We start from the raw sequence: 21155 nt of genomic DNA, 5'->3' as shown, positions 1-21155 counted from the left end.
ACAACTTCAGCACTGGTTTAAATCACCGAACAAATCAAAGACGTGGGCTGAGGTGCACAGGTCTGGATATATCATATACAGCTGTGTGCAGCTGTGTTTCATGGTTCTCCAAAGTGCAAAAATAAGATGGTGAGAAAGGAAAGTAGTATGGTGTTAATAAAAATGTAATCTTTGTTAAATCATCTTAATAGGAAGACATACTATACTGTTCACTTCAATTACATTAAGATTAGCCAAATACTTGTATTTAATGTGCAATTCCGTAAGGCTCATTACAATTAGATGTACAGATTTCTCTATATATTTAAGTGCCACATCTTTCAATGAGATCGTTCAGGGCTGATTGACTTTAAGGAAACAATCATCGGTTTCGGTTAAGTATCTTTAAAGCTGCAGCGATCATTGTTTTCCAATATGGAAGGTCCACATAGTATGAAGACAGATGTCCTTGGTTGATCCTGGTCCTGTATTATTACTTTGAAAGTGTCCTTTGCTCTCTCTCTCTCTCATTCCTGTCCCTATCAAATTAAAAGCAGCAAAACCACAACACCTGTCCCACACCAAATCAATGGACAAACAATTAATGCAGCTTTAAAGAGTCCTATACATATAATACACCCAAACAAGTATTTCTCCCTCCTCTGTTAGGACACCTTACACCGTTTATGGTTTTTATTGTAGCGTGTTTGTTGCCTGAAAACTTGACTGAAAACACCTTTCACTGCAGAGTGTACTGGTTTTTAAATGGTAAACAAATAAGAAGTCCCACCATACACTGTCTGTGCAACCAACAACCCAACACCAGCAGAGCCGACCTAAAGAGACAGTGTGAGTAAAAGCAAACCGTGTGAAGGAGTGTGAGCAGAGGAAAGGTCGAACAATGACAAACTGACTGACAGCATCTGGAGGACAGTGTGGAGGCAGATCAGTCTAGAGTCCAGATGTGAGGAAGAAGACAGTGAAGATGACGAGGTATATGAGCCTGCTGGGCCCAGCTGCTCCACGCATACACACACACACACACACACACACACACACACACACACTATCACACACGCACGCACACACAGAAACATCCCCACTCAGTCCATCTTCTCCTTGTGAACCAGTTTGGGGGCGTCCACAAAGTCTTGGCCGTTAAACATGATGATGGCGGCAGTGATGGCGCTGGAGGCGCCCCAGAACATCACGTAGGCCAAGGTCTCTGTCCACGTGTCACCTGGAGGACAAACAGCAGCGGTCACCTGAAGCCGTGAAACTTCCCTTCACACCCTCCCACTCGCCATCTGTTCCAGCCGGAAATACAGCTGATGATGGATGTAGTCTCCATGACGATGGAATACAGGTTTCTGAAGAGCTGCTCAGAGTGAGCTGCTGCACCATCGCCATCTTGGCAGAGTCTGACCCCGCCCCTTTACTGCTAACTCAAAGACACACCAAAAAACATCCAAATACCTCCATACTACTCGTCTGTAATGTCCCTCTCGTATAGAAGCCCCGACATGAGAAATTGTTCCGCCGGTCACAGGAAGAGCAGTGAACTGAGACACTGGGAGCTTCCGCTACAAACAAGCTTAAACATATACTTTTTTTAATTTTAATTTTTTTCGGAACAATTTCTCATGTCGGGGCTTCAATACAAGAGGAACATTACAGACGAGCACTATGGAGGTATTATGATGTTTTTTGGTGGGTCTTTTTGGACGAAGAAAAGTGGTATCCATTCACAACCATTATATGGACAAATGCTGCTGCGCAGACCCCCCCGTAACTCAGAGAAGGCACGGAGGACTCTGAAAATTCTCACAGCTCTTAGTTGACATGAGGGTGAGTAGATAATGAGTGAAATTTGAATTTTGGGTGAACTATCCCTTTAAATAAAAATTACAGCAGAAAAAAATACATGTCTACATGTGTTTTGGTGCTTCTGGAGGTTTTCTATGCAAACATGACTCAGATATAATTAACTGATTATCTGATGAACATATAATATAAGGAAGCACATTTACAGTCTGTGATTGTTCAGCGCTACACAAAAATGTTAAAGTAGAAACATCGATGTGACAAGATAACTTAAATTAAAATCCAGAATCATTAAATATTAACCACCCGGGTGAAAGTTTGTCCTAGTTGCTGTGTGAAGTTTTTCGACTTTCTGTTCACTCTAATTTAATCAAAACTAAGTTCCAGACTTCGAAGTTTCATTGTTGCTCATGTCATCATAAATATTTTATGCTGCAAAGAGACATATGTTTTTTTGATGCCATTGTTTTGTGAAATATCAGAAGACTTCCAGCATCACTTTGATCTGATTGTGCTTCAGTAGTCGAAGACTCAAAGTGTCCAAAAGACGATACGAGCGCAGGCTGAACTTACCCGCCATAAGAAGACACACGATGCACATGGAGAACGCCACCAGCATGATGGTGGGCAGCTGCAAAACAGAGGAGCGGAAGAGATCAGTGGATGAACAACAGTCACATCAGTGCTGCTGATGACTGAAGAAAAACACGTTTGTACTGACTGTGAGGAACTTCCAGTCCTTCTGCACACGGAGAGGAGTCGGCCCGTCTGACTCGTCGACGGCAAAGTTACCCAGGAACAGATCAATGGAGTCCTGAAACCAACAAAAACACAGCAACACTGTGACGGCACTTCACACACACACACACACATGCTATTCCAAATACTATTCATTCTACTATTGATGCTAATCATTTAAGGTTAACAAGAAACACAAAGGAATTGAGATTAAAACAATTATGAGAAAGCTGTGATTGCAATAGATAAAATAATGCAACTATTCTACAAGGCTGATATTTTCTTAAGCGTTCAGTGTGATAAATTATTTACTATTGTGACGTGATTGAAGCGGTCGTGTTGTGTTGTCACCGCTGTTCCCAGATTATCATTCACCCTTTCACCAAATCACATCTACAACATCATCAAACTGATGTTCCCTGCTTCTATCTGCTATTGGTTGAAGCCAACACTACAACTTTTATTTTAAAAATTCATCAATCAATCTGTCACAGCCAACTTGACTAGAATTATATCATATCAATCAGCTTTTAGATTCTTGTTTTGTATCATTAAGAGCAAAACAACCACTACATATACAGTAATGTTGCTGTTTTACATGAGTTTCAACAGGTATCAGACTGAAGAAAATCATTTAAATTCAAATTAAGTAAATTTCTAGTTAACATTGTGTCTGATTGACATCTCCATCGTACCTGTCTGAATCCATCAGAGAAGTTGTTCTTGTAGTAGCGGATCATGGAGTTCCAGCCGTCCATCAGCAGCCCCCACCTGGTCCTCTTCCCCGTCCTGATGGAGAAATCAACCTCCGATTACACACCGGCCACGGATGGTACAGTAATAATGATGCAGCAGCTGCACTCCACAATGCAAAACACATTAGTCAACTGATATGTTGTGATGTTGCGAGGTTGTAACGGTACCGTACCTGGTGAAGTCTGTTTTCAAGGCTCCGGTTCCTGCATACTGTACAGCGCATGCATTGGCATTGTCAGCCCATGCTGGTTAGAGAGCACACACAGAGAACAGTGAGGACGCACTCAAGAGGTCGGAGCTTCTACTTTACAAAACAAAACAAAACAAAAAACACACCACACATGCTAACAGTCTGGCGCAGAAGAGGGAGGAGTTACCGTTCTTGTAGATCTTCTCGAACTCGGCCTGCTCTTCAATCCGCTGGCCCACGTTCAGTACGCCCATTCTCTGTCCACACACACACAGGTCAGTAAAAAAGGGGACACACCACCCTAAAGCATTTAGTTGTTATGCTGCACACAACTGGAACAAACTACCAGCAGGACTGAGATCAGCCCCAACTGTGAGCACTTTTAAATCCAGGTTAAAAACATTTCTCTTTTCATGTGCTTATAGCTGAGCTCTTTTTAAGAACTTTAAACTTTATCTATTTTCTTTTGTTTTACTTTTTTATTCTTCTTTGCTCCTGCATTTAACTCTGTGTTTTTATGCTGTTTTATGCTGTTCTTAAAAAAAAAGAAAAAGTTTTGTCTTATGTAAAGTACATTGAGTTGCCTTGGTATGCGCTATATAAATAAAGATGTCTTGCCTTGCCTAAAGCAGCACAATCCACCTACATGTATCTCCTTGTGTGTTGGTTCCCAACCTCAGATCTCAGGAGCTCCACATAGCTTTGCCCGTTCTGAGGCTGTGAGGTTATCAAAATTGTATTTGTGCATATTGAATTGATTTCCTGTCTCTCTCTCTACTGTGCTGTCAATTAAAGGCAATAAAAAAGCCCAGCCAATAACACACCCAATTGGCTAATCAGAATTATGTATAAACAAAGACAATAGGAACAAAAAGCTACAACTGCTGTTTAGTTTTGTAAATAAAAGTTTGTAACTGATCACTTTATTGTTTTAGTGTGGGGCTGTGGATGGGAGGGCCTGGCTTGTCAATAGAGAGTAGATGGATGCGCCTGAGAGCTCTGGAGATATTGTCCAAACTGGATTATTGTTTTATATAATCTGCCATGATGTGATTTATCTGCACTCTTCTCTCATTTCTGCACACAACGAGCTTGACCTGGAGGCTGGAGTTCCAGCTGAACCCTGCATTACTGGGTATTGCATGATTTTTTTTTGCTATTCTTAGAGGCTCAGAGCAGCAGCAGCAGCAGGGTTAGACGTACCTGGAGCTGAGACTGTAGGGAGCGTCGGGCCAGCAGGCTCTGGATGACGTTGGTCCTGTCCAAGCAGTCCATGCAGTTGCTGCGGAAGACTCCCCTCTGCTGGACCAACGTCTTCCCGTCTGAGTTCACCATATAGTAGCTGCGCACAGACAAGCATCTGAGTTAGTCCCTCGCAGAGTTACAACTTCATATTCATCCACAGCAATCGCACGTTACCGGTAAGTTACCTGTATTCTTCTTGTGTCTCGGCGACAGAATCCACTAAGATCTGGAGACGGTCCCATCGCATGTGGCTGCACTCTTTGTGGAAGTCGAAGGCGATGTAACTGAGGACAAGAGCAGACCACGTCCGAAACAGTTAATGCTAATAATAAGTCTGTAACTTCTGCCTCGAAGGGGGCCTCTCGATCAAAACAATAACAAGAGACGGAATCGGGTGACGTCATGAAGCAGCATGGGGTCATGGGAGTTGTTTTCTTTTGATGCGATCAGTGGTTCAGCAGGTTTTTAGGCGTCTTCCTCTCTTTCTTTGACAGTTTCTTTCATGTTATTTTTTACTTTTTTCTTTTAAAGAGGAACTATGCAGGATTTGTAGCGTAACTATGATACATTTTTACCTTAATTAAACAGTTTTGGAATAATTATGATGGTTTAATAAATGACTTTTAACTTGTTACAGGGAGACTGGAGGCTCTCTGCCTTTCACCTACTGTAGCATCTCTTGGCTGATAAACAACTTTTCAAGATCGGGGCCACCGCCCCGGTGTCCTAGCTCTCGTCTCTGCGCACCGCAACCCGTAATCTCTTGTTTATGACAGATTAAACTACACAAACATGTCGTAACAACATATATGATATATAATGTTATCTACTGCTCTGTTGATTGATTTCTCGCCGGCTTTGTTGTAAACAAATGCACATGGCTGAGAGGAGGGTTAGCAAAACAGCGGAAAAGAAACTGAACTTGCATAGTTCCTCTTTAAAGCTCTTTGTAACTTTATTAGAATTATACAGGTAAGTGGAATACAAATGGTGTTAGTTTTCTTACCATTATTATTGTCATTATAAGTGACTGTGGCACTGGGCAACACTTACTTGAGCATACCGTTGTTCATGCCTGACACCATCTTGGCAAAGGCCTGTTCTAGTGGCTTCTCTGAGCCCTTCTGATTCACCTGGAACAACAAGAGAAGACGAAAACACACATCGTTCAGAGGCTTTCTTCTCTTTGCTTTTGAAAGAAGATCTTAAAGAAGAGTCCTCACCAGGTTGAGGATCGTTTGCTTCCCATAGATGAGGAGTTGAGAGTCAAAATGCCTCTGGAAACCATCCAGCTACAGACAGATTTCACATGGTCAGAGGTTTTATCAAATCTATCAGAATTTGGATTAAACAAAAGTGCACAATGCCTCCTCTTACGTGACTGGTGGTTTTGCTGATTATAGGTTTAGGTTTGTATTTCAGGTTGGGCCTCTGGCTCCAGAAAAAGGGCATCGAGCCACGTGTCTGGGGACAGAGAGAAAAAAAAGTTACATCATTTAAAAAATCATCTCTGAAACATCTGATCTAAAAGTGAGAGTATGAGCCGCTGTAATAATAATAATAATAACACTCACCTGAATAAATGAGGCCTTTGCTCCTTCATACAAAACGATCTGCTCCGTCTCCACAAAGTTAGCAGCATGGCCCTCAGAGTCGATGCCTGTGAGGAGAGCAGGACAGCGGTGTGGAAGACAACATTACCTAATGCTACTAGTGAAGTGCATTGGAGATTAAAGTAGAACTAGTTATCGAAAAGTGAAAGTCGTCAGATTATTTGCTCTCATCGAGACGTGACGCTCAGGGTCTGTTACCTCTGACGTAGTATCTGACACCGGCCCGGAAACAGCTTCTCCTGGAGATGAGGATCCACTCAAAGATCTTTCCGTTTATACGACATGGCTTCATGACGATGACTGAACCAGAGGGGTCAAGGAAAGGCTCTAAAGCTGATCTGATCTCAATGAGATAGATTGTTTTATCTCATCTCATGTTAAAAATGTCTCTAAGCACTGTACTTATAAACTACATACTAAAGAGTATTCATGTGTTATAAATGAAGAATTCAGTATTTATTAATGCTTAATAGTGTGTACTTATTGTTAAGTGTTACCTCCCATTGTATCTCATCTCAGAAAATCAGAAGACAATCGATGAAAAAAGGATACATCCATGGACGACAGGAAGTGCAAACCTATGAAGCTAGAGGGGAAATAGTCACATTTATTCTGATGAAATAAAATGAGGTCAAAAACACTGACTTGCATGATGGAGAAACAAATAGGCCACGGTTTCAGAATGACATGCGTTACCTCTGGTTGTGCAGCCAATTCTCTCAGGAGGTTCCCGTTCCACACAAACCTCTGATCTGCCTGAAAACCACGAGACAGTCGAGACGTCAACACACGCGATTCATCAGTCACGGAAAGCAAAAGCGACATAGTAATGATCATTGTGCAGTGTTGCTATTTCCAACATCTTGCAGAATGCGTGACATATTTAAAACAAAGGGAGGAAGTGCCCAGTGTCAGTGTGGTGCTGCTGATGAAGTGCTTGGTGAGAGTCAGAATCAGGCTTTCGCATACACACAAATGTAATGTTTGTTACTGTTAGTGGTCGGGTAGAGCAACACATTGTGCTCTACAGTTGTGCACACAACGATATGCATACACATACCACAGATGACACAGATGGCTGGTATGACAATTGAACAATTGTAAGAATGCACCAACTTTAATTAATTATTTATAATAAAGTTAGGAGCATAGAGGAGACTGTAGATTTAAGTGATTTACAATTGAGGTTGTCACATTGTGGGTCATTACTGCAAAGGCAGTTGCTGTGTTATGTTTTGGTTGGCCAAACATTTTTGGATGTGTTTACTGAGCCAAGCGGCGCCTGTAGTTGTGTCTGTTGCCCGGAAGTCACAAAGTAAAGACGTATCCTGAGCCTAATTGTCTATCATTTCTATATATATATATAAAAAACCATAAATAAATCAATTACTTGTCCCACTTCCTTAATTAACCTTCATTCTATTGTTAGAAAAAAGAGAAAATGAAAAAATATAAGGTAAATAAAGATAAAAATAAAAAAAGGAAGTGCTTGTAGTTCAGTAGTATTGCTCATGCAATAGCAGTGATGATGTCTCGATATTCTTGTCATAGAAACTAAATGGACAGCACTTTTTTCTATGATGCAGCACTTTTCTGCGTGGACGTCTCACCCTCTCCAGCAGACTCATCTCCTGGAAGTCAGGGCTGGTGTTGGCCAGCCGCTGCAGAGTGTGTGTCAGGTCGTAGTCCGTGCAGAAGTAGAAGCCGTCCGTGGTCAGCACATTGTTAATCATCGACAGGAAGGTTTTATTCTCCTGCGACTGGAAGAGGAAAGAAAACACACTTTGAGTGCTCAGGGAAAAGTCATGACAATACACTTTGCAGGAAACCGCCTGTACTGTCTGTGTTGGGGATGCACAGATGCGACTTTTTCCTCTCTCATCTATCTCAGCCCTATCTGCTGACTGCCAGGGGAAAAAAAGCTGTGGGCCTGCGTTTATACAACTTTCAAGAACAACATTTAGGAATGCTCTAAAGTAAATATGAACACGAGCTCCACGTTTCTCAAACAAATCGCTGCACTCAGGCACTTTTCTCCTCCTCACAGTTTTAAAGGTTTATTAAATTGACTTGATTTATTTTCCCAGTTCATTTTTACTGGCGATTTAAAGGTTTTATACCAGAGATTTTACACAATATTACAGCAGCACACACCTGCTCTATGTAAATAAATAGTACAGTGAAGGCATCCTGAACAAAGCCATGGTGTCTCTACATGTTTTGTAATTCAAGTATTTTTTCTTGATGGTTCATAATGTTATAGGTCTGTTTGCATTAGTCACAGCTTCTCTAGACATGGTAGAGTTAGTTAACCAGCTATTTCTGACACTAAAAGTGTAAATAGTTGACTGGCTAACTGTTGATGCATATCACAGCAGAGCTAACATGTGCTAATGGTTGTGGTTAGACTGGTTCTGTTGGCTCTTGTGTTCACAGAGTAACTCCACTCAGCTGAGCTCCTTGTTGTGTTTTTCTTTCTTTCACCTGCTCGACTAAAGACAGTAACGACTGTTTATATACTCGTTCATACAGATAAATCTGTTTTTTACAATAATGCTAATTATACATATGAACATTTTTAAACAAATGTACAACATGGCTGATGGAGGAATCAGCTAAACTTGAACACTTGGCTGGTGGTAGGATACAGTCAATCAATGAATCTTGAGTGACTGACAGCACGGCTACAGTGTTGTGTTTACAGATAGATGTTTATTGGATAAGACAAGAGGTCAAGGTTTTGTGTTAGCTACAGCTACAGGAGACTGACTGCATCTGCCAGATGACAAACTTGATGGTTGGAAACTTGAGATGAGAATCTGCTTTTTGTTTTTCTGTCTCATATCAAGGAGTCATTGTTTCAAAGGGCAATCATTTCAAATCTAGATGCTCCGCCATGTACCAGGCCTGAGTGAAAAGTCTGACACTAACAGAGACATGGGTTTGGTGAGGGGTCAGTTTTGACTTTGGCCGTTGTTGTTGTTGTGCTACTGTTGCTTGGTGAAGCTCAGCTCCCCCTCCTCCCACCTGCCCATTCAGACTCAGAAGAGAGTTTCGTGCTTTGTGTGTGTGTGTCTGTCATGTTAATAGGATCTGGATGCTAAGCCAGTTAGCACAGAGAGTGAAGCCTGACGTTACACCTCCATCCTTTACTTCTTACATTCCTGTCCCTTTATCTGCTCTGTGTTGTCCGCTGTTACCATAGATTAGCCTCAAACCGACGACTTAGAGCCTCACTAGATACTATTAGACAAAAAAAAGACAGGAAAGAAGTATCATTAAATAAAATCAGCTTGATAAAAGCCAAACACCATTCTGTCACATCCAGTTTCTCATTATCATTTGGACACTGGATACACAGCGTTTTACCATGAATCACGTTTCCAGCCAAGGCTGATCCTTCAATTAGTACACCAAGAATAGAAGCAGCAGCAGATTAATAATGCACTGCCTGCTTCGCTGAAATGAGATAGCGCCGACTGCAAAGACTGAAACATGAGGTCTCAGTCAGAGAGAGTGGACGCCTGAGAGACACCCACAATCCATCACACTGTACCACAAATGGTGTTCACAGACTGACTCTCATCATTAACTTCAGTGGGAGGCCAGGTCAGAGACAGTAAGCGACTGCTGTTGGTCTCAAATGTCATGTCAGGAAATTTAGTCATAACTGCTGTGTGAAGACTCGAGTTATGGCTGTAAAGTGTTCAGCTAGCTCATCACGTCAGTCTTCACCTTTGACCACCATAACCTCATCAGTTTGTCTTTGAGTCCAAGTGAACATATTTACCAAATTTGAATAATCGCGTCAAGATGTAACTGAGATATTGTGGTCAGTCACATGACTGAAGCCATGTTTTGTGAGGTCACAATCTTTGACTTTTGACCCCCAGAGTGGAGACATATAATAACACAACAAACTGAGGTAGAGAAGGGAAGGGAATTACAACTTAAAGGAGAATTACGATCATTTTCTAAGTAACGCATCAATCAATCAATATCAATATAACTGCTTTTTTTCCCCATCCAAAATCATTTTTTCCCTCCTAAATCCATGATTTCCTCACGTTTTTGTCTTTGTTGATATGGAAACAGTCCCGAGCTCGACAGTCGACTAGTATGGTCTACCCAGGAAGCTAGAGTAAACAGAGCTACGTGATAAAAACACACGTTAACACTGCTTTCTCATATTAACAGAGTTATGCACACTCAGTGTTGTGTGGTGAGGAACTGGTGGATGTTTCAAAGCATGTGTAGTGATATTTTGAGCATTATATAGAGGCCAAAGTCGCGGTTAGAAGAACTGCCCCCATTACTTCGCTGTTTAACTGCAGCGTAGCGCAGCTAGCAGGAGGAGAGCTAGGTCCAGGCTGCACATATTTTTCTCAGATTTTTTCCTATGGTCGCACTCGGGGACCTAGAGCTGTAGAGCGTTATTTAGAAAATGACCGGAATTCTCCTTTAAGGGGAAGGGAAAACTTCAAAACCTCAAGGGTACGCACCGCTAAGAAAAGTTTTTGTGTCTCTGTTGTAAGATTACAATGGATGAGCAGTTAAAATAATGCATAAACACAAATCAATGAAAAACACATAAGGAAATGATGTTCATGAAATATAGAAGGGAAGACGTTGTTTAAATACTATCTGATGGTCATGGTTATACTGTTTTGTTTGTTAATTTGTTTGTTTTCTGTTGTTGTTGCTTTGTTCTCTTATTCTTTTCTTTTTCTTTTCAACCTTATTTGTTGTGTGCACTGTGCAGGATAGATACATTATAGTTTTCTATGTGGATGTAGGGGTAGGTAGGGCTAAATAAGTGTTACACTTCCTCCTACTCCTTTTCAGGCTTTTTTGTTATTAGGACTTATGTCGTCTGTGAGCTTATTTGTTCGTTTATTTGGTTTGCAGTTCATGTTGTTTTTTCGTCACATCACTTTTTATATATATAAGCTTGAAATAAATTGTGGAAAATAAATAAATAAAATAACTGAAGTATTACAAACACTTACAACTATTGTGGAGAGCGTCAGTTTTATAAAATGTTTCTGCTATGATTTCAACAAGACTTTTCTCTGTCTGTTTTGTTCACAAGAATGGGAAGGACAAACAATCAGCTTCTACCTTCAGATGCTCTTGTTGAATAAAAAGACCATCGCCATGAAACAGGGTGAACCTGCAGCAGTGTGTACGCTATTAACGAGAGCACAAATCTTGCTGACCTGTATCTCCGAGAGGTGCAGCACTGTCTTCTTGTAGGAGATCACGTCAAAATCCACGGCCTTCCACACGGCGTGGCCCAGGAGGCTGCCCACGTTCCTCTTCCTGGTGATGACGATCAGGTACATCCCTGTGTGGTGAGGTGAGGTGTGAGCGTGTGAGGTCAGTCACAGCTGTTTGACTGTACAGGTGTCAAAGATATGACCGTCATGTCACGGAGGAGCCTACCTGCTACCAGGCGAATGGTTCCCATGATGCCACATATCGGCCTGGTGACTGCCGAGGGTGGAACATCCTTTTTACCTACGGTACATTGATAAGACAAAGAAAGTCAACAAACCATATGAGTGAATGTTTTTTAATGAGGATTAGTTGATTATTTGCTCAAAAGGAGCTTTGAAAATCTAGCTCTAAAAATCTAACTGCATGATAAAATCTCCACAAAGATCATGTCTTGAAAGAATGAAAGGAGAAGTGGGCAGATGAGTCGAGCAGACGAAGACACATTAGAAACATCCAGTGAGGAGAAGCTGCAGTGCAAACAGAGGTCAAGCTAAGCTAACAGGCTGGGCTATGAAAACATACTTAAGATAATTATCATCTCAACAACTGTGACCATTTCATTTGTTTTTATTGGCTCTGCAAACGTCTGACATTTTATTTAATCAGCTCTAGCTAACTTTCACACTCACAGCTGGATGATTAACATGAGAATTTGCTTAGTAGTACTACCATGTATGTACTACATTAGGAATTGAATTACAATGTAGGGCCACATGTCACATGTCGAAACAGCTACTGCTCAAAGCCTTATTGGAAACAGTCACACACATGTATGCAATTAAATAAGCAGACATCAAAGTGCAAAAGATGCAGAAATGCAGAGAGGAAAAGGTGTTTAGAGAAAACACAGATTTCTTTGGCCCCTTCATCATCCTCCTGGAGGTGAGCAGTCATGGCCCCTGACCCTGTGTTTTCATGGCTAAAGGAACATTTCAGAGAGAACAGACCAGTCTGGACTGTGCCAGTCATCCTTGAGCCGCCCTGTGCCGGCTGCACGTCACGGGATCCTCTGCATGTCACCCAGGTGTATAAAGTTCCCATAAAAGGTGGTTTGACAAGGATTATAGTGCAGATTGCACAATAACAGCCACAGCTGCCTTTCCCCTGATGTAATACCATACCACTGGCTGCACAGTGTTGTTTTTCTTCAGTGGTTTGAGCTACAAACATCGGTTTTTCCTGTTAAACTAGAAAATTAACGCTTTCTGCAAAGCCCATGTTTGTCTCTGTGAGGTATTTACTTCCACCAATTAACAAATGTTTAATGTTGCAGGAAAGTCTGGCCTTTTGTCTCTTCATGCCATAAACTAATTGAATCATGCAAATCAAGAGAAAGTGAATTTAAGTGCAAGACAAAAGATGACGGTTAAGAACATGTCAGGATCTCACTGCATTAATTGTTTAATTGAAGAAGTTGCCATATTTTTTGAATGGTTGTGAACTGGATGTCATTAAACTTTCAAAGCGTTTCTACCTGTGAGGGTCATCTCATTTGAGACCCTGTCGATCGCCAGCACAGCATCAGCCCCCTCATCGCAGGCCTCGATGAAGAACTTCTCTGGGGTGGTGTGTCTGGGAGAGAAAACAGAGGTGGTGTTAAAAAAACAACCTGAGCTTTAAACCTGCAGCTTGTAAACGTTTCATCAGGTTCACCTTCACTTCGCTGCTGTTCAACATCTTTTATGTAAAAATCTGTGTTTAAAGACAGTAACACTGATAGACAAATGAAAACGTATAATTGGATCAATTGGTGAAATAAAATATCTGTATTTAAGGTCCATACAACATAAAAAGTTAGATGTCCATGTAAAGCAGGTCATGGTTTCATATTAATGCTGTGACAGTATCAAAGCCTCAGTCCACAGAGAGATGCACACAGCCTGTATTCAGAAAACGAGCCCTAAAACTTCTGTAACTTCTGTAACTCTGTGATGTCACAACTACAGAGAAACATCTCAGAGCCAGTAGCAACCATGTGATAATGTGATATTTTAAGTCATCTAATTGACCATTAGTGAAGACATAGACGGTGGCAGGTGTCTGGGTATGCAGCCTGAACACCAGGCGACCGGAGCTGTCAGGTTGAGACACGTTTAACCTGGAACACCTAAAAATACACAACGCCCAAAACACAAAGGTGCAGTGACACTCCCGATCATATCAACTGTGATTAGGTGCTGCTGGATGAATCATCGTATTCTCCCTCCCTACAGAGATGAAGCAAGGCACGAACGATGGCTTTCTGGACAGGGAGGAAGGATCCTGTGAAGTGAACCAGAAGCATGATGATGGGAAGTGCTTCATTTTTAGGACCTGTATGGAGGAGGTACATTTGTGTCTTTATTATTCAATCAAAAGAAAAGATATTTTCAATCAAATAATAACTGACTTCAATCAAAAAAAACCTTTTCAATCAAAGAAAAAAAGGGTTCAAACGCAATTTTTTTGGGTCTCAACTATTTTTTTGCTTTCAAACACTTTTTTTTTGATTGAAAAGGCCAAGTTTGTTCTGATTGTTTAAATCAACTTTTCTTTTGATTGAATAGTAAAGACACAAATGCACCTCCATACACCTGCACACTTCCCTATTCGGCAGCTCCCACACAGACAGAGTGGAGAAACATCCGCTATGTTCGGTCATGTATTCTCATGAGGAGAGATGAATAAATCGATGATGACACAACAAGCAGCTGTCTGTTATATTTCGGAGATCGCAGAGATTGGCAGTGCCGGTGGGCAGGAGGAGGAGGAGGAGGAGGAGGAAGAGGAGGAGGAGAACTGGGGAGGAGCCTCTCGCATCCTCTGTCACTGTATCATAAACATTCAGACTTTGTTTTGCCAGTGAAGCAGAGCTGTTGCTCCATGAGTCCTATACAAATATAAAAGACGTCAACCAACTCACTCATTATTTCATCAGTGCTCAAACACACACACAGCTGCTGCAGCCGTTCACACTGTGTTCTTGTGTGTAACGCTGCCTCAGTACGCCACAGGAACAACATGCAGATCAATACCCATGCAGCGTTTTAATTCACTGTTTATGGAGAGCGTTTTGAACTGACTGAGAGGCATTTTCAAGTTCAAGTTGATCGATTTCTAAAGGGAGCTTGGAAGGATGTGTGTGTGTGTGTGTGCACAGTTTGAGGCATCTTATTACTGTTTTGCTGGATCCTAAGTGCTGTTTTATGAATGGTGCTCCTGGTCTGAATCAGTGAGTTGTGCGTTTTAGCGAATCATCTGGTTGCTGTTGCATGACTTCCTGCAAAGCTATGGATGAGCAGCTTTACAGTCGACAGCGACCTCTGACTCCCCTGGGGAAGGGTCCTTCTCTCTGTTGTGGGTAACTAACAGCATTACATAATCTATGTAACCCATGATCAGCCCGGCCTCCCTGCTGCCAAGTAGTGCGAGGAGCGCAGTGAGCAGCCCCAGCTTCTTTCATGTTATCCTCACACTCTCTCACTCCGTGTCTGTCTACTGTCAAAACAGTGAATAAAATCAACATGACAGAACAAGTTTAAAAACAACACTGGGTCTAAAAATCGAGTATATATCTGCACTGCCAGCAGCTGGATGGACTGCGGTTATAAGGGTGGTCCCAAACATCAAGTAGAGGAGAAGAAAAAGAAAGAAAATGAAGACAACTGCCGATTTTAGTCCATTGATTTGATATGTTATCTGGAGCAACAACTATTTGAGCTTTAAATCCCTGCAACACACAAAAAAGTGACCTCAGTGGAGCTCAGGGTGATGTAGCGAAAAGCTCAGCTGCTGCAGCGGTGACAAAGCCACACAAGCGCTCTATTGTTGGCCTTGAGTAATCTCGACACACTACACATGCCTGAGCTACGACAACACAAAGTCGTATTAGTGATATAATAACTATTATACGAGGACACGCAGACCCTTTCACATGGTTCAGCCTATCTTCCTCAAACCAGATGTGCTTCACTTAACATGCTGGTTTTCATTCACTCCTCCTTAGGCATCTTCCACAATCGACATCATGTGTCTGAATGAGCTAACCTACACACAGTCTTCACTGGAGTTAATCAAGTTGATCGAGATTTCTCAAAATGATCAATGCACCATAATGAAAACCGAATTTTAAAGGCACATATATTATCATGGTAGAAACCTGGGACTCCCCTTGGAAACTCCTGTGGATACTACAAGTTCAATGACCTCTATGATTCTAAACATATTTCTGACAAATAATATTGTATATTTGTCAGACTTTACATTATGTTTTTGCTTTTTCTTGTAAAATACCTGTTCAACTTGCCCATATGTATACAGTATGTCTATGTTTTGTTTGATTATATAAAGCAGTTCTATGTTTAATAGTAATCCTGTGAATCCACAGAGAAATGTACACAGCCTGTATTCAGAAACTGAGCCTTAAAACCAGCTGTCTCGGGACTTATGTAACTTTGTGATGTCACAACATAGCTGTCACAACCAAAGCTCTGAGCCCCCGCCGCCCACTTGAACCCACCACACAGTGATCACAGGATTTGGTGTCTCTATGGATATTTCCCTGAAATCTGCTATATTTATTTATTATCACACAGAAAACTATCAGACAAGACGATCAATCAGAGCCTCCTCTCTTCTGATTGGCTCACTGACCTGTTGTTACAATGAGATATAAAAACTACACCAAGATGTTATTTTGGTTCTTGAAGCCACAAATGTATCATGTTATGGCTCAACATAAAAAAATACAGTCGACCAATAGTGGATCTTTAAAGGCTGTTAAAAGAACAATAGTTTGGAGCAGGACTCATTGGCTGATACACTGCCAGAAAATTAACATTATTGTAAACATCAACAAACCGAGTCTACTTAGAAAATACTGAATAGAATATAAAGATTTCTAAACTTAAATCAATTAATAGAAAAATGAGGATATGTAGCTCATTTTCACCTATCATGAGTTTAAGTCTAATGTTTATGACTGAAGTTGTCTTATACAAAATTATCATTCATGTAAGTAGAATGATCTCAGGTAGGTAAACAATAGTAGCCTTGGCTGTCTGTGGTGCAATAAAGATGATGTAGCCCAGATATCAGATCCGATATTTCTTCAGGTAATGTTGATAATTCATTAAATGTCCTGTTGGTCAAACTGATTGATCTGTTGAGCTCTAAAAGCACAGCAGGAAACGAGTCAAGTATGGACCTTTAAATTAAATGCTCTGCTGCCCCTCCTCCACAATTTCTATATGTGTCACTAGATAAATACAAAACCCTTTAATTTCAACTTGTCTGTGACCCCATCATGTCAGGGATACACCATGCAGAAGATGAGGAAAGCTCCTTATTCTCACTAACACAACTGTCAGGCTCAAAGGTATCTAGGCGGACAGGACTGGGCAGCTCACTGGGGGATCGAACAGGGTGTGTCTGACAAAAGTACACAGATCCCTGTCAACTTTCATGAAAGTAAGAAAAAGGACAAGACGCAGCAGGGGAGTCGAACAGCGGACCCCCGGACGGACAGAGCCGTCAACAACAACCCTGCTGCTGCCGCCGCCGCCGCCGCCGTCGCTGCTGCTGCTAGCTACGTTACCCGTTAACTAAGTTTCTTCCTCCTCCGTGTTAGCAACAAACAACTGCCCGGTGCTGAGCGCTGACAGCCGCTCACGCCTCCCGCCGAGCCCGCATCCAGGACGCCGACGTATTTTCCTCCATAATGAATGAGAGCGGAGTGAAACTTGGCCGGTTCTCGCTCTACCGGCCGAGCCTGTCAGCGAACTTCAGCTGCTGTGTCATCTATCTAACGTTAACCCGCCGCTGCTGCCGCTGCCGCTGCCGCCGCCGCTAACTCTCGGGCTACCGGGCTAATGTACCGGCTCGTAACCGCCGCGTTTTAACCGACGTTCTAACGGCCGTTGACGTTATAACGGCGGTTCAACAGAAAAATAATTCAAACGTCTTTAAATGTTACTTACAGGTTGTATCTCTCGTAGGCGGTCGCCATCTTCGCTCCGTCTACCTGACCTCAGTGACGACAGCCGTGAGTGGGTTATGTGCGAGTGTGTTGTGTGTGTGTGTGTGTGTGTGTGTGTGTGTGTGTGTGTGTGTGTGTGTGTGTGTGTGTGTGTGTGTTGCCAGATACGAGCTGTGTATCCCGTAGAGGGCGTAGTATGTAAAATGTGGATTTCCCTCCCAGCCCATGTGAACCTGGAGCCCATGGAAGTCCCGATGATAGCTGGTACCTGTAGTTCAATAACTAAAACTAGACTACAAATAGGTGCCTTAGAAAATGAATGAATGAATACATATGATAAAATATAAATAAATAATGATAAATAATAAACAACAATAATGATAATAATACGATTGAGAATAAATAATAACAGAAACCAATTAAAAACAATTATTATAAAGTGTTTATACATATATTGAAATAAATAAAGGGGAAAAACGAATGGTCAGTCAGGTTTAAATGGGAGAAAGTACAACTTAAAAAAAAAAAAACATGAACATGTTTGTATGAGAGGTCTTTACACAGATGTAAATTTCATTCAGTATCTGGGAAATACTTTTCTCCAGTCTGAAACCACTGGATGATTAAAACCCAATTCTGCCCAAATGTGAAATTATATGGGCCAGACTAGGGCAAGCATGGGCCCCATAAGCAGCATGGATATTTCCTAAGAACTTTTTTATAGGGTATTATTGTTATAATTTGGTTTAAAAAAAAAATCTATCTAAAAATGTGGCTTAGCGAAAACTGATATACAATTAAAGTCAATTTTATGGTCGTTGATATGGTAGGTTATGTGTTAAAGATGCTGTTTAAAATGTAGTAATCCGTGGAAACAGGCAGTAGTCAGGATGCCCAAACCACGTGACGTAGTGAAGGCCCCTGCTATATAATGCGAGAGCGGACTCCTCCTCAGTCTCTGTTTCCTCTGTTTGCTCTTGAGTTGGTTGGACTGCCGCAGGGGCTCAACTTTAACTTTAGTATCTAAAAGCTGCCTGGAAAACAGATAAGGTAAATATGATTCATTTTATTGCAGGTTAAGTTATTTTAAGTCTGAGGCCATGCTCTCCACAAGAAGTGGCGCGACCAGCAGCCTCTGTGCTTTTTCATGTACGCAACACGTGGTAATAGCCATGTACAGTAATGGTGGAGTAAGGCCCTGGCCTAACATGTGGTCTCTGTTTCCTCCAGGAGGTCCGAGGATGAATCTCCATCACGGATGCACGGGGTCGGTTCTGCAGAGGCCCAGCCGGAGCTCCAGGTTCAGATATGGATGAAGTGAGTACTCTTTAGATTTCAGGGCTGTAGAAAGATAGATATGTCAGATTTAGCAGGTGTAGCTTATAATATAAAAGCATCCTTTAAAAAAAAAAAGTTTTTTTTAATACAAATACCTTAAAGCCTTCGATATAGATGCAATATACGTATTTTTCTCTTAAACCGAGTGAGGATCCATTGCACAAATCGAGCTCCTAGTGTGTAAAGATGGTATTTGCAAAGCTGTTGCACCATCTGCAGGACTCTGGCATGGTCTGCACAATAAATTGAAATGGCGCTAAATTCAATAAGGCCAAGTGCAATATCCAGTGCAGGAGCTGCAAAGTTAATAGTAAAATGCATTTTTTTCCCCAGAGATAAAGGAACACGTGGCTAAAGACCCAACAATCACTTTTAGTGAAAATGCTGCAGAAGAGCTACAGTTAACTTTTCTCTTGCATAGACAACATGAAGCCCTGCTCTAATACAATAAAACTTAATTGATACTGCAAAGCATGTATTGGGCTTCAGTGTCCTTTCATAACTGCAGTTAACAAATGTATGTTTCTGTTCATGCTTTTTTATATATAAATTAGGTGAGTAGGTATGTACTTTATAAGCTTATATTACAACATGTATATAATTTCAGATCACTGTGAAGATGGACACAACAACCACCTGAGCACTGATGGAGCAGTTAAATTCCTGATAAAGGAGTGGAGTCCTGCAGATTGAGCTGATGTGAGTATCAACACTGAAAACTGCTGACTGGTTTCTGAAACGACCAACATGCTACTATGATGATTCATTAGACTAGAGTCTCTGATATACCATGAAGCTCTTTCACAGTGCACTGAGCATGTATAAAACTGGTTCTCAATACAATTTGAGAAGTTTAGGACTTATTCTAATAACCTTTTTTTTTGGGTTGTGCTCAGCAGGTTTCCACACCCAGGAAATGGAGACCGTGGTGCTCTTCCTGGTAAGTGAAGGATCTAAGTGCATCTCCGCTGTCCATTTTTGTTATGTGGGATGATGATTCATAGACTAGAGTCTCTGAAAACTCATGAAGTTATTTCACAGTGCACTGACCACATTACTACACCACAGGTATGCTGTTTAGCCCATTTACTGCCAGTATAAATGTAAATCACCATGCAAATTTCTTAAGCCATGATGGCATTTCATCTTAAAAGTGCATTATCAGTTTACAGCAACACAAATATAATAGAAAAGACACAGAGTTACAGTTTGTCGTGTCGCTTTAATGTAATGGTGATTAATTGGTAGAAGTACCTGGGCTAAAACAATCAAGCACACTGTGGTGGTCTCAACATGAGTTTTGTGCCATGTTTGGATGTCTGTATTGATGGCTCCTTGTTTTGTCTCCTGTAGCTTGTCCACCACATGTTGAAAGGAGTTGCCACGACTGACCTGAAAGCAAATTGTAAGTACCAAAACCTGTTGTAGAGCCCCATTAGGATGCAATTATTTTGTCAGGGTGAGGTGGGGGTTAAATAGTGTGAAATGAGTTGGCCTTATGCACACCAAAGGGTGAACTATGACAAGCTAAAGTGCTCTTAATGTTGAAATTGCCCAACCCTCTTGATGAATTAAGACCATCCAACTGGGGCTTAAAAGGGCTTTTAACCCTGTAGCTTTTTTTTTGGTCTGAGCTTGATCGATGATGATGCAGTTTTCGGTTCGACTGATTATAATGAAGTTTACTCGCAGCGCACTGAGACACTCAGACCAGATCCTCTGTTGAAGAGTTGTTGTATGAAGCCCAACGGATGTGAAATCATTGATTTCAAATCTTTTCAGATGCAACTGGATCCTGACTGTGGAAGACACGGGACAGATAATGAACCAGGTTTGTATTTGTAGCTTTGCTGACTTTCCTTACAGACTGTATGACTTGTCCTTGGTGAGTGATGCTAATGTGGCGTTTTTATTTCTTATAACAGGTATGGCAACTTGTGAGCTGGGACTGCCTCAAGGCTCTAGAGGGCAAGATGGGAGTCGTCCAGGAAATGGAAACATTCCTGGGAGTTGGAAGATAAATTCCCACTGTAGCAATACAGTTTGAAGGGGCCTTGACCTTCCAATTTTCCACTCTATGTAATGTGACTTAAACATGCAGATTCAAGAGTGAAATAAAATGATTGAAACACAAACTTGGTTTTTTCTTCCACCCATCCACCCACTGTCATATTGGTTATAAATAAATCCCAAGCAGTTGATGGCTGCTGCTTTGATTGTAATATGCTGTGCAGCC

At 41.5% G+C, this 21155-nt stretch overlaps 1 protein-coding gene, 1 long non-coding RNA gene and 1 other non-coding gene across 3 annotated transcripts; 2 read left to right on the top strand and 1 right to left on the bottom strand.

Moving 5' to 3' along the window:
* Positions 1–737: 737 nt before the first annotated feature.
* On the bottom strand, positions 738–17689 carry sacm1la (SAC1 like phosphatidylinositide phosphatase a). The gene is made up of 20 exons (XM_085791139.1): positions 17583–17689; positions 13100–13197; positions 11791–11865; positions 11565–11692; positions 7956–8105; positions 7042–7101; positions 6898–6931; positions 6544–6645; positions 6307–6392; positions 6110–6196; positions 5956–6024; positions 5786–5865; positions 4918–5016; positions 4691–4829; positions 3675–3744; positions 3470–3542; positions 3237–3330; positions 2525–2617; positions 2377–2434; positions 738–1219 (listed from the first exon to the last, which is right to left on the bottom strand). The coding sequence occupies exons 1-20, from the start codon at positions 17609–17611 to the stop codon at positions 1083–1085; spliced, it is 1761 nt and encodes a 586-aa protein (XP_085647265.1). The 5' UTR covers positions 17612–17689; the 3' UTR covers positions 738–1082.
* An 854-nt stretch (positions 17690–18543) lies between these two features.
* On the top strand, positions 18544–21042 carry LOC146978436 (uncharacterized). Its single transcript, XR_015036967.1, has 7 exons — positions 18544–18631; positions 18812–18898; positions 19527–19618; positions 19816–19859; positions 20273–20324; positions 20702–20750; positions 20845–21042. It is a non-coding gene; the product is annotated as an uncharacterized LOC146978436 (long non-coding RNA).
* On the top strand, positions 19906–19971 carry LOC146978437 (small nucleolar RNA SNORD52). The gene has a single exon (XR_015037167.1). It is a non-coding gene; the product is annotated as a small nucleolar RNA SNORD52 (small nucleolar RNA).
* Positions 21043–21155: the final 113 nt, after the last annotated feature.

This window comes from Trachurus japonicus, chromosome 11, assembly GCF_045865225.1.
Source record: "Trachurus japonicus isolate A0001 chromosome 11, Traja_1.0".
In the NCBI taxonomy this organism is placed as follows: Eukaryota; Metazoa; Chordata; class Actinopteri; order Carangiformes; family Carangidae; genus Trachurus; species Trachurus japonicus.
The sequence above is the reverse complement of the archived record's forward strand: the minus strand, read 5'-3'. Positions and strand labels throughout refer to the sequence as shown.